Raw genomic sequence first — 14160 nt, 5'->3', positions numbered from 1 at the left:
CAATACAGTAAAAACTGAAATATTGTTAAATATTATTACAATTAAAAATAACTGTTTTCCATTTTAATATATTTTAAAATGATTTTTTTTTTCCTGTAATGACAAAGCTGAACTTTCAGCATCATTACTCCAGTCTTCATTGTCACATGATCCTTCAGAAGTCATTCTAATATGCTGATTTGTTGCTTAAGAAACATTGCTTATAATTTTTTCTCAGGATTCTTTGACAAAAGAACAGCATTTGAAATAGACATTTTTGTCTTTGCTGTCACGTTTGAACAATTTAATGTATCTAATTTGGCATTGTACCTGAGATGGTGATTTTATCAGAAGAGAAGAACTTCAATTCCAATTGAAGTACACGTTGTTACCATAGAAGCCATATAACCATACATACAAATAACTGTAATCAAGTAGGAACGTCAACTAGCAACTAACAGTATAGCAGGCCACTTGCTGACCTCCAGTGGTTTAATTTAAGTCGAGCTATGGTACCTGAGCCAGGGGATGGCTGGAAGACTTTGGGCAATGCTGGGGGGAGCAAACCAGTAGTATTTTGCTCTGTGGGGGAGTCAGGCGGGGCCTGTAGCTGGGCAATGGGTGGTGGACGTGGTGGTCTGGAGCGGGCGGGTGAGGGCATGGTGCGAGGGGTTGGACTGGGTGGGGTGGGTAAAGGTGGACGTGCTGGCAGGTCAGGGTTACGGATAGTGCCAGACGCTGGGCGTGAGAGGACACCATCAGCAGGCCTCTCCTTACCACTGACTGAGGTTAGCATGAAAAATGGAGGGAGAAAGACAGCAATAGAGTGAAGGAGAAAGTAAAAGAGCAGTATTGAGGAAAAGCAACGAGGCAAAATAGAAATATAGAGGTGAGAAAGAGAGAAAGGTCATGAATGTATCATTAAGGATGGTGGTGCATCGTCATAAAAGACATTTAAAGGGTTAATTCACCCTAAAGATAATATTATTTTCTCACCCTCATGTTATTCCAAACTTGTACACTGTTATTTTTCTGTTATTTATTTTTATTTTAACACTAAAGGAGAATTTAATGCTATTTTCCAACAACAGTTCACAGAAGCCATGTCTGTCCCAAAAAAGTAATTTTGTAAAAAGTAAATTTCCAGGCCCTGCTTGATTTTAAGATGGTCATTATTTCCCATATATTACATATGACAGATTTCATTTATTTTTTAATTACTAGTTAAGTAAATTTTCCGTCACGTGATCTCAGGGCAAATCTATTTCATCGTCATACAAAAATAAATGTATACTACAGTTCAAACTTTGGGGTTGGTAAAAATTTGAAAGTTGAAGAAGTTGAAATATTATTACAATTTGTAATAAATATTTTCTATTCCAAAACATTTTAAAATGTAATTTATTCCTGTGATGGCAAAGCTGAATTTTCAGCAGCCATTACTCATCTTCAGTGTCACATTATCCTTCAGAAATCATTCTGATATGCTGATTCTTTTATCAACCTTGCTTAATAAAAGTATTGTTTTTTTTGTTTTTTTGTTTGGTAGTGTACATTAATTTCGTAGCCAAGATTTTGCTTTGAGACTGCCTGATGTATAATTTTTTCAGTATTTGACAAATGCAAGTTGTCTTTCCAGTTACATTTATGTCATTTGACATAATTAACATAATAAAAACATGTAAATAATTATGCACCATTCTAAAATAATCTAAACTAATCAAATCAAATTGGACACAATTTCAGATTTCATGCATCTCAATAATGACGTGAAGAATCATAAACTTTTGTTAAGAAAAAGAGTTGCATGAATATGTTTCAAAATTCCTTTTGTGTTCCAGGAAAAAGACATGAGGGTCCTGACAACAACAGGAGGATGAGTAAAAAAGGTAAAGTACACCCTTTAAATTAGATTTAATATTTTCATGAAATTCATGATGAAATGCATGTCAATGCAATGGAGGACAAAGAATGAATGTGATAATTATGCAACAAAACCACATCAGTGAAAAATCATATTCCTGAAACATTCTAGGAATATTTCAACTAATGGAAATAATTAATTGGATGTGGTTTTATATGAACTTAATTTTTATAAAAAAAAGAAAATGATATCAGTATGATCAGATATGTGATATGACTGAAAAGAGTGTATAGAGAGAATATGCAAAGAGCATGTAAATATTAGTACCTATTGCTGAAGGGCTCTTTATAGATGCAGGTCTCTTTTCTTGGGAGCGTGTTGGTCGAAGAGGAAGGTGGGGTGCTGACAGAGAGAGAAAGACAGAAGGAGAAGTTCTAGCATGTGAGGAAGTAAGGGTTACTATGGTAAGAGAAAATATACATGCATCAGTAGTGAGTCATGCAAGAGGGCAGATGAATAAGGATATAAGATAAAGAATACAAGACATGAGTATGCAAGTGTTTTATAAATACAGTGGGGTCCTAAAGTCTGAAACCACAAGTGAAAATGCATCTATTGTGTATTTGTAACTTAATGCTTTAACTTTTCATTACAAATCATATTATCAGCAAAACAATGTATATTTCTTCTGCATTTTACATCATAATGTTACCTTGTTTAAAATGTATTTTGAATCCCAGATTTTCAATGTGGTTTCAGACGTTTGGTCCCCATTGTATATGTTCATTGTTTTTTATAATACCTGGAGCTGCAGTACTGAGATTAAGCCCACTACTGGATCTCTTATCCTCCTCTTCATCACTCTCATTAAAGTCATCCAGGTTCCCAATGTCTGTTGGTTTTACACTCATCAGACTGGCGAGACTCTGCATGTCCTCGTCCCTACAGAAGAAACCCATAACTGGTCAAGAACTGTAAAGTTATTTGATCTAATGGATATTAGGCACGAAATTCTTTTGCAGCATCTAATGCAGCATCTCTACAAGGCTGTATTGTTTTGGAAATTCTGCTCTGCATGCTTCTTGACATGCACATGTCAGGAAAGAAACTAAAGCCAGTGTTCAACAGCAAACCATTTCTCTTGTTGGATTCAAACACACTCCAAATATTTTTAACCGAAATCAAGGAACGTGTTGCCTTTTGTTTTTGCAACAATTTTCATGCATTCGGTTTTGGTGCAATCACAAAAAAAGATTTGCTGTGGTCACATTCCCACATGATTGAATCTAAATAATTAAACACCATATGCAAGTGTTATAACTTCCTGAGCAAGAACTCCATGTGGATGAGGTCAACAGGGAGAACTCACGTAGCTTTCCCCTCCTTGAGGAACACACAGGATAAGGAGAGCTTCAGCGTGGCCTCCACCACCTTCACCGACAGAGGCTTCATTTTGAGCATCAGGTCCGTCTGTGAGTGTGTTGCACTGGCAAACTTCTTCATGTTCAAGTCCACAGAAGCCAGAACTTTCCGACTGCCCTTAGCTGTCTCCTGTAGAACATCAGAAATGGTAACTTTGAGAATAATTAAAGCAAATTTTTCACATTTTGTTCTTTTTGCATTTTGAATTACCTATATATATATAACATATGTTACCGGCAGAGTGTGAAATCCCGGTATTGTATAGAATGCCTAGGCAATGTATAGAATTCCTGATGTTTTTTGCAAAAAATACATTACCTAATTCTATACATTACCTAGGCATTCTATAGAATGCCGGATTACACACTTTGCCGGTAACATATACACTCACACACATTTACACATCACTGGCCACTTTATTAGGTACACCTGTTCAACTGCTCGTTAACGCAAATATCTAATCAGCCAGTTACATGGCAGCAACTCAATGCATTTAGGCATGTAGCCATGGTCAAAAAGAGCTTCAGAAACATGAAATTTAAAGAAATTAAATGTGATTTAAGTGATTTTGAATGTAGCATGGTTATTGGTGCCAGACGGGCTGGTCTGAGTATTTCAGAAAAAGCTGATCTACTAGGATACAACCATCTCTAGGGTTTACAGAGAATGGTTCGAAAAAGAGAAAATGCTTTGTTGATGCCAGAGGTCAGAGGAGAATGGCCACACTGCTTCGAGCTGACAGAAATATAACCGTAACTCAAATAACCACTGGTTTCAACCGAGGTCTGCAGAAAAGCATCTCTGAACACATAACATGTCAAACCTTGAAGCAGATGGGCTACCACAACAGCAGCAGAAGACCACCCTGGGGTGCCACTTCTGTCAGCTAAAAACAGGAAACTGAGGCTACAATATGCACAGGCTCACCAAATTTGGACAATAGAAGATTGGAAGATTTCTGTTGAGACATTCAGATGGTAGGGTCAGGATTTGTTGTAAACAACATGAAAGCACGGATCCATCCTGCCGTGTATCAATGGTTCAGGCTGGTGGTTGTTTATTGGTGTGAGGGATATTTTCTTGGCACATTTTGGGCCCCTTAGTACCAAGTGAGCATCGTTTAAATGCCAGAGTCTACCTGAGTATTGTTACTGACCATGTCCATCCCTTTATGACCACAGTGTACCCATCTTCTGATGGCTACTTCCAGCTGAATATTGTGCCATGTCACAAACCTCAAATCATCTCAAACTGGTTTCTTGAACATGACAATGAGTTCACTATACTCAAATAGCCTTCACAGTCACCAGATCTCAGTCCAATAGTGCACATTTGGTATGTAGTAGAATGGGGGATTCGTATCATGAATGTGCAGCCGACAAATCTGTGTGATGCTTTAATGTCAATAAGGACCAAAATCTCTTGAAAAACTCACATTCTCAATGAAAAATGTCCATTCTTTGTCTTCAAACTCATCTGCATGTGGGTCCTGTGAAACAAAAGCATATTCAAAAAGTAAATTTTTACTGACACAAATTATAGTATAGTTCAGCATTTGTCAGTATCTTTAACAAGTTGTGTATTGCATGAGTTCATACAATATATTTAGACATATATCATATAGCTAATAATAAGATGCGATGGGTGTCATACCCTGTAGAGTGTGACGGTAATATCCACATTCTCAGGTACGGGCCACACCACCATTCCCCTGTAGGGATTTTTGATGCCTGGCTGCCATGCATGAAGCTGATGAGAAAATAACAACACTGTCAGTCATAATAATCCACATTGTACAGCAGTTGTAATCATTGTAAGCACTCGTAAATCACTGTAAATAAAGCATTGTTAAACATAATAATTTAAGTGTCAGTGCACTGTTCTGACTGAAAGCTTGGGAAGAAAATCAACTTGAAATGGTGGATTCCTGGACATGCATAGTCATAAACTAAATTACCTTTGCTTTCATGAATAATTTTGTATCTAGAACAAGACTTATATTTTATAATATTTTGTATATTATTTAAAATGTGTGTCAATAAAAACATTGATTAATATTAAATAATATTACTTAAAATATCTTATTTATATTGGCAAGGCAAGTTTATTTATATAGCACATTTCATACACAATGGTTTTGGTGTGCTCCTGGAAGAAACGGAAGAAATCGAGAGTCAGGTTTGTGATTTTATAGACAATTAAAGATGGTTTATCTTTGTACCTTGGAGCAAATGCGTCTGTTCCTCCTTGTCCACACCACTCTCAGTTTGTCTGGTTGCCTATAAAACAAAAATAAAAGAGTGCTGAGTGGGAGTTTACAAGTTGAATAATGGGTCTTTTACTATTGATAAGGACTTCTACAATAAGACTATCACTTTTCAGTGCTTGCTTAAATTAGCAGGAAGTACATATAAAGGCTATACGAAATGATCTTGAGAAAGCCACAGTGGCATTGCTTGTTTGTGTATGTGTCTACAAAAAGCTACAGGCAGTGAAACAGATCTTGCGATCTGGTCTCTCAGTGTTACCCAGAGGCAGAAAGGAATCAATAAATGCTGCCAAATGTTGTTTCAAACCCAAAACAAAACAAGAGCACATGATGCAAGGCCTTGCATACAAGACGAATCCAAACTGGGTGAACCTTTTACTCACAAACAAGCACCAAGAACAAATAATTGAGTGAGGCTGATGCATGAAATGTTGTCTTACTAAATAACCAAATGTCAATTTGGTGTCATTTGGGACATGTGGTATCTATTACATTCACTCCCCTGCATTGCTACCAATACTGCCAGATGAAAATGTAAACAAGTTAAAGAAAAAAAGCTTTTAAAAAGTTCCTGTGCTGTTTAAGTCTGTTTATTGAGGTCACACAGCACCCTGTAGTCCCATATAAGCCTTATATCTGATATCCAGAACATTATGATGATATATTGCCAGAAAAAATGCAAATCAATAAGTATGGAGCTTTAAACACAAATTAATGGAAATCATATTTATCAAGTGTACAGTGTACATGTACACATCTGCTCTGGCACGTTTCCTAAATAAACTTGTAGTGAATTGTTCAGATGTGAGCCCATTGTACACCTCTGAGCTGTTCATTGCCATGCTCGCTGCATTAAGAATTGGAGGAAACTCGGCAAGGTCACATGACCGAGCTGACTTTGGCTCACAGCACAAGGGGTGTTGGTCTCTGATCTCACTGTGTGTTTACAAACAGCTGTTCGCATTTAATAATGACGACTTATATTTTGGGCTATAAGGGTTGTCATTAAGCATACTGAAGGGGAAAAAAAGATTTGTTGTATACGCCACTGTTCAAAAGTTTTAGATTTTTTTGTCTCTTGTGCTCACCATGGCTGCATTTATTTGATCAAAAATACAGCAAAAACAGTAATATTGTGAAATATTATTACAATTTAAAGCAACTTTTTTTCAATTTTCATATATTTTAAAATGCAAATCATTCTTGTGATGTCAAAGTGTCAGTGTCACATATAAATCATTCTAATATGCTGATTTGCTGCTTATACATTTTTTTCTTATTATTGTTAGTAATGCTGAAAATAGTTGTGCTGCTTAATATTTTTGTGGAAACAGCTTGTTAAAAAACAGCATTTATTTGAAATATATATTTTTTGTAACTTTATAAATGTCTTTACTGTCACTTTTGATCAATTTAATGCATCAATTGAAGAATAAACTACTATTGACCCCAAACTTTTGAACGGTATAGTATTTGCTCTCATGATGTTCCAACACAAAATGAGGCTTTGCCCTGTTCATCACAAAGCTATTACACAGCTTCAAAACATGTTTCCATCCAAAGCTGCAAATTTAACTTATGCACAAAATTGGAATATGGTTTTAACAGATTTGTGAATAAAGCAGCGTTTCCATCCCATGTGTTCAAGAGAACAAAATTGTCACTTCCTGGGAAAATGGCGCAAAATATATGTAATAAAAATGGAAGTTGCTGCATTACTTGACTTGCATAAATGACGAAACGCAATAAATGCTGTCATGTTATCTTGCATTTGGATGCCTGATGTAATGCAATCATGTGAGACAGTTCTGGGAAGTCATTATACAAAATCTTTTTTCAACTTTGGTTGAGGTATTTCAGAAAGATCAAACAGATGTTGTGCAATGAAATTGGTCCACTGGTTATTCCAGTTATCCAATCACATCCTCTGTTGAGGCAAAGTCATGTGAGTTTTTTGTTACATCGAGGGATTTATTCGGTAAATGTGTTTTAATCGCAGTTTATGTGCATGTCTTCTTATCGGATAATCTGACTCAATTGTGCGCATACGTTTTTTTATGCGCATTTTTTTAATTTCTGCACATATTGCCGTTTCCATACATTGTTTTTTTTTAATGCCATATTCCAAAATGCGCATAAAAATAAGTGGATGGAAACATAGCTATTGTAGCGTATGAGTCACATGGACCACTTTTAAGATATTTTTATGGTGCTTTAATGAAGTCCCTATTCATTCTATTTGCATGGAAAACCATGATCAGAATATGAATAGAAATTGCTACTTTTGCATTCCACAGAGGAAGGTCAAACAGGTTGGAAATGGCATGAGTTTTAACGAAGGGAAAATTGAACTAACCGAGAATATGATTCTTAATGAACGTGGTCCAGATGTAAATGTCACAGTACAGCTGGATCATCTATTGTTGTTCACATTGATGTTTGCAAAGGTAATGTGTGTCAGTAGCAGCACGAACCGCTACACAAAAAGAAGCGAGACCCAACTCTTACTCAGGTTACAGCTAGTAATAGCAACAGGGCAGAACGGTCTAAAAGGATAAATTAGGAGGAGAAGAGGGGGAACGTGGGTAGAGCGCGGATGAACGTAAAAATAGACTGCCAGCCTGGTTCGAAAAATTATTTCTCTTTCTGTCATTTTCTTCCTATAATTCAGTCCTTCTTTTTTCTTCACTTTGACATGTAAAGTAACTGTCAGATAAACACACACGTGCTCACATACACACACCCCGTTCAAGTTATATTACCCCAGAAGCAACCGCTGTGTCATTTTCAGCTGTCTGATATCTCCAGCTCACACCCTCCTCAGCTGTGGCGTAACATCAACAGACTTTGGCCCACTGGCAGTATATGAAAATCACCCACAAGATCAGACGTGCTTACAGAAATACACATTCTGTAGTTTCTTGTCACCTTTAGAAACACCACCTGCTCTACAAAAGAGATTTTAAGAAAGCTGTACTGCGATACACGTTTAGGTCAGCAAAAGAAAGCTCTGGAAAAGACATACAGGAATTTCTTTCCTTGGTGTTGCAAAAGGATCTAGGACATTGCACATCAGCTGTAAGCTCATAAGGTGATAACAACAATTACGACTGCTCAAGTTTACTATTGACCCAACCTATTTTTTCCAGTAACAAATTTGAAAGTTTGAACATGAGTCCATATTAAATAAGAAAGAGTAACTTATTTCTAGAATATAGAATTGGTGAAACTGAGATCATTTAGATCACCAATAAGATGATTCGGGCATGCTATGACTCAGATAGTGCTTAACTCTAAATTACAGAGTGATTCAGTTCTCCTAAAGGCAGATGACAAACCATTGAATAAAGGAGGGTTGCTTCATTTGCCAGGCCAAGACTTGTTCATAGAATATTGTCAATAGTTAATATCAGCAAAATGATTAAAACAAATTCTCCAGTCCAACAGAATCATCAAACAGCGTATTATGTGTATTGTGCATATAGTCTTGTATATTGTCTTATACTGTCATTATTACATGACTGCAATGTTGGTGAATGATGCACCCAATATTTCAACTCACTGTTGCACTTGTGTATGGTGTAGTGATGATAAAGTAATTTGATTTAAAGACACCTTTTTGTCTTTGCTATGTACTTGTGATTGAAAAACAGTATCTTTTTAAAATCCAATCAGCCTGAATTCTTCATGATATTGCTGTCTTTGATCATAGATAAGAACAGATACGCCATGTGAGGACCGAAACACTCCCTGTCTGTGTCGACAGCTGTCTCCTGATCAAGACACTTATGATAGACAGCAGAAATAGTAGAATTGTTTAATTCTCTCACCTCAACACTGTGTTTATATGAAAAACTTTTTTCAAGAAAGAAAAGAAAAGCCAAATATTGCACAAAACTTAATATTTGAGTTTTGTGTTGGAAAACAGCAATAAAGTAGTTCCCCGCCTATTTAAGGGTGAAGTCAAGAGGAATTCAATGCTCTTTTAAGCTCTCACAATATAATATATAACCGAAAAATGAAGAGGACAACACCTAAAAAGAAAGGAAAAGCAACACCACTCAATTTGAAACAATGAAACAATTATAACTCCCGCTTATGTGAGTGAGGTAAATTAAAATTAAAAGAAGCAGCAGCAGTTTATTCTGCTTAGATTATCATGATGGATGTTCATAATATGTTCAGTGTTGACAGCGCGAGTGATGGAGGCGGAAGTAGAGGTGTGTGTGGCTGTCAACGTTCTCCAATGCATTTCAAATACAGTCTTAATATCAAGAGCTGTATTAATTGTTCTATTCACAATCATTTAGATTAGCCTACTACCAACGCTAAATTAAAATAAGATACAGTGTGTGCGCATTGTACTGTTTCAGTCAGAAGAACCGCCCTTCAGCACTGCGTATTTAGGAAGCACACACGCGCTATAACGGAAAAGAAATCATAACTTACCATTTCTTTGTACATTCCAGAACAAGTTCTTGATACGAAGCCACGAACTGAAATTTAGTAGCCTTTTTGCCAACTCTTTGTAATCTTTTCCACACTGAAGTCATCCTTCTGTAGAAAATGCAGTGTCCGCGAATGAAGTCAGGAACATGGAAATTGTGTTTTTACCGTCCCGTCACTGAACAAAAAGTAAAGCCTGCTGAAATATACGGCTGTCAGATGGCTCGTAAAGTGAAATGTTCCTGCTGAGGAGCACGAGCTGCACCTCATGCGGCTCAGTACCACCGAACTGTCGCCATCGAGTAAAGACCATTTACGGAAACTACTGCATCACGTTACACACCAGAGCGAGAGATTGTCAGTGTATTGCAATTAGTTGCCTTGGAGCAAAAACATTTGTGCGTATAGAATCTTGAGGAACCTTATCGTTTTTGAGTCGTGGAAACTCACGCGTTACGAAATTATTCTAAAAAGCAGCTGTCTGACCATGAACTGATGAAAGTGGATGAAGAAGTGCAGGAGTTGGTGGGAAGGGTTATGCAAACACGCATATGATGCAGCTCTATGCAAAATCTCCCTCATTGTATGGAAAGGTACAGTAGGAAAGGTACTATAATGACAGGATTAGGGGTTACATCCAGTCAGCTAGGGGTCAGAAGAGGACGCACTATGAATAAGTTTGAATAATTATAATATCTTAGTTGCAAAATTACAGATAAAGTCCAAAGTGATGCTTTTATGAAAAGCAGTTAAAAAAAAAAAAAAAACTAATTGAATTATTTACAATATAGTTGCTAAAACTGTACCAACTGGAGTTTGCGAAAGGAATTTTTAAAAAAGAAAATAGAATTGTGGACTTGCAGTATGGCTAATAAAAATAAATAAAATTGGTCTGTGACTTTAGGGCAAAATAATTCAAAGGTAGACATAGGCTACATGCATATTTATGATTGTTCATTTATGTTGTCTCCAAACATTTTGGGTAGCTTTTACTACATTTTACCAAGTTATGTTGCAATTTGACAATACTTTACACAGATGGATGGATGGATGGATGGATGGATGGATGGATGGATTGATAGATAGATAGATAGATAGATAGATAGATAGATAGATAGATAGATAGATAGATAGATAGATAGATAGATAGATAGACTGGCTGACTGACTGACTGACTGACTGACATTCATTCATATGGGAGTATTTGGCAGCCCATAGAACCATTTGGTAAAATAGGTCTATGTTCATCGTTCATTGCATTGTCACTTAATTTGGGTCAAATCATCTTCACATCATATAAATGTACCATATGGGCTGCCATAGACTCCGCTACGGGCTGCTATAGACTCCGTGAGGCTGTCCAGTCCTTGATCACGATGGGTATTTTTAGTGGACATTGACAAGGGGATTTTTCAAGTTACACAGGATCTATTTTAGAAGCCTGGGAGCGAGGGATAAATGGACAGAAGCAGCTGGAGGGATGGAACGAGTGTGGTGCCGCTTGCGTGGGTTATGAGGGGGAGCACAAATGTTTGGCTCAGTTGATGACCCAGAATCCAAATCGGTGACCCCCTTAGTCATATTCCTGTGTGACACTAACCTCTTCCTGTCTGGTGTTTCCACTCACTGCTAACCTAATATAATCTTATATTTCTGTATTTAAAACAAAAATGAATTTGACATTACAATTTCAAAACACAAAACAAAACAAATTCAAAAACTCTTCAATGTTCAATATATACCTTATGCTACCTTAATTTATACTGTATAGTCCAGCTTATAAGGCTATGTGCATTTCAGTAAAGCTCATTAACAATAACTGATCAGCACAGGTGATTATTGAAGTGTGAAACTAACTACCAGTGGTTTGTTTTTGAGAGTTGTTGAATATAGTTTGCAGTCTAATTTCAGGAACGCAAATATGAGCCAGCTCATGTAAAACTTAGCAAACAGACTTAAGTCTACTGGGAAACAGTGATTTGTGGCCATGACTATGAATTTCCAAAATGGGCCCCTCCCTTCACTGGACATTACAAGCTGAGTTTGTATCTGGCTAAGACATGAGCTCACTCATAATACATGCTTACTCACTAGGTGGATCAAGAAATGCCTCATCCTTATAATGACGTGCCACACCACCTTATGGTATAAAAAAACAAGGGCCTCATTTATTTGCGAAGAACATGAAGATGACATACTGTTCTCCTTCAACCACATCACTTTTGAAAAGTTTGGGGTCAGTAAGATTTTTATTTTTTTTTAAAGAAAGAAAGAAATGATTACTTTAATTCAGCAAGGATGCATTAAATTGATCAAAAGTGACAGGAAAGACATTTATAATGTTAAGATTTCAATTTCAAATAAATGCTGTTTATATTTCAAATAAACTTTCTATTAATCAAAGAATCCTAAAGAAAATGTTTTACAGTTTCCACAAAAATATTAAGCAGCACAACTGTTTCTTGAGCATTAAATCAGCATATTAGAATGATTTCTAAAGGGTCGTATGACAATGAAGACTGTAAGTAATTAATACACATAATACACTAGTAATTATGCTGGAAATTCAGCTTTGCCATCACAAGAATAAATTACATTTTAAATTACATTAAAATAGAAAACAGTTATTTAAAATTTTAACAATATCTCACAATATTACTGTTTTTGCTAGTTTTGATTAAAAAGTAGCCTTGATGAGCATACAAAATGTCTTTCAAAAAAAACATTTAAAAAAATCTTACCAACCCCAAACTTTTGAATGGCAAAATGCAAATAAATTCACGTTAGAATGATGGGAATGGTTTTAAAAAATGCTTAAAAGTATGTAAAAAGTATGTGTAATCATTTCTGCCATAATATGTATGCCTTTAAGATTAATCAAAGGACAGAAAGTGCATATTTTTCATATTAATGTGATTGAAAAGATAGCAATGTGACCTTTGGTTTGAGCTACTTTTAACAGACATTCCTTGTTGAGATATTGTATCCAACAATATCTTACATCTGTATTTTATTTATAGAGCTTCCTAGAGAAATGCCACATCCTTCACCACTTAATCACTCCATCATGCCAAATATGGGGAGTTTGAGATTGTCTCCCTGAAGAAGTATGCAATGTGGAAACCACAGTGTGTTTCAGCAAGATGAGTGGGGCTTGTGGGACAATGACAAATTCTCAGTGCTGTAAGACTGCCCAGAGCTTTGTTCTTGTTGTCTACCTGCGAAGACTCAAACATACGACCACTTAGCCTGGAGCACCAGACGGAAACCTTTAATAACTGTTTGCTATTCTTTGGAGGACAGACTCTGACAGCAGCTGCAGTGAGCATGGAGAACCATGACCTCCCCGGATAGCAGAGTTTAGACACTGTGGTTCATCCACCTGCTCAACCCAAATAAATGTCAGAGATTAAACCAATAGCTATTTATAAAATTTAAAATTCTATAGACACATAGTTTGCAGTGTAATTTATGTAAATATCAGCTAGCATATGTAAAATTTGTGGTCAGGAGTCATGACTAAGTTTCCAAACATCCCCTCCATTTAAATTAATTTGAATAATAGAAAATGCTACAGTATATTGTTATATATTACATGAAACTTGCTATAGTATATTGCTATTTCTGTCATGACAACTTAGTGTTTGGCATGGTAATGAAAATGACAATGTTGATATGTTTGGTCTTGGCGGAATAGATCATACGCTGCTGCTGCTGCAGAGAAAGTACAGGACTTGCTACTGCCAATATAAGACATATACGACTTGCTGCTGCTGTACAATATAGCACATGAATTACCCGTAGCAGATCTATACAGGTGGAGCTGGGGAAGGTGGAGGGTTTATAAAAGCGCGCTGCAATTGCTACAGCAAATGCTGACCAAGTCTTTGAAAGTTGAGCAGCGAGCTCATTGCTATTGATACAGGAGGAACCAATCAACTGTCAACCCTATAGAGAATCATAGAAGATTGAGTATTTTGTATTTATTAAACTGCTATAGACTTACATATAGACTTGATAAAACCTAAAGCTTAAAGAACAAATCCAGTGAAAAATGAACCTAGGGGTAATTAACACATGGTTACCGAGTCGATCGTTCCCTGCGATGCGTTTTCATGAAAATCGAATGTATAGAGTTTTATCTTTAAAAAAAGATTAGCTCATAACAGTAGTATGTGGG

At 36.4% G+C, this 14160-nt stretch overlaps 1 protein-coding gene across 10 annotated transcripts in view; it reads right to left on the bottom strand.

The window, feature by feature from the left end:
* ehbp1l1b (EH domain binding protein 1-like 1b) overlaps nt 1-10495 on the bottom strand; it is a 28102-nt gene extending 17607 nt beyond the window's left edge. For 8 of the 10 annotated variants that reach the window (XR_014604665.1, XM_084104646.1, XM_084104648.1 and 5 more), the window contains exons 1-8: nt 9984-10495; nt 5487-5544; nt 4919-5014; nt 4701-4754; nt 3213-3394; nt 2646-2785; nt 2171-2245; nt 496-762 (exon numbers count right to left, since the gene is read on the bottom strand). Coding sequence is in view for 9 of the 10 variants with exons in the window: in XM_084104646.1 (XP_083960772.1) it covers nt 496-762; nt 2171-2245; nt 2646-2785; nt 3213-3394; nt 4701-4754; nt 4919-5014; nt 5487-5544; nt 9984-10087 (976 nt within the window). In the remaining variant the exon portion in view is untranslated. The remainder of the gene's footprint in view (nt 1-495; nt 763-2170; nt 2246-2645; nt 2786-3212; nt 3395-4700; nt 4755-4918; nt 5015-5486; nt 5545-9983) is intronic. The other 2 variants (XM_084104652.1, XM_084104653.1) reach the window with 2 other exon arrangements.
* Between the last annotated feature and the right edge of the window lie 3665 nt (nt 10496-14160).

This window comes from Abramis brama (genome assembly GCF_963993115.1).
Source record: "Abramis brama genome assembly, chromosome: 25".
Lineage (NCBI taxonomy): Eukaryota > Metazoa > Chordata > Actinopteri > Cypriniformes > Leuciscidae > Abramis > Abramis brama.
Note: the sequence above shows the minus strand (reverse complement) of the source record. Positions and strands in the feature narration are given on the sequence as shown.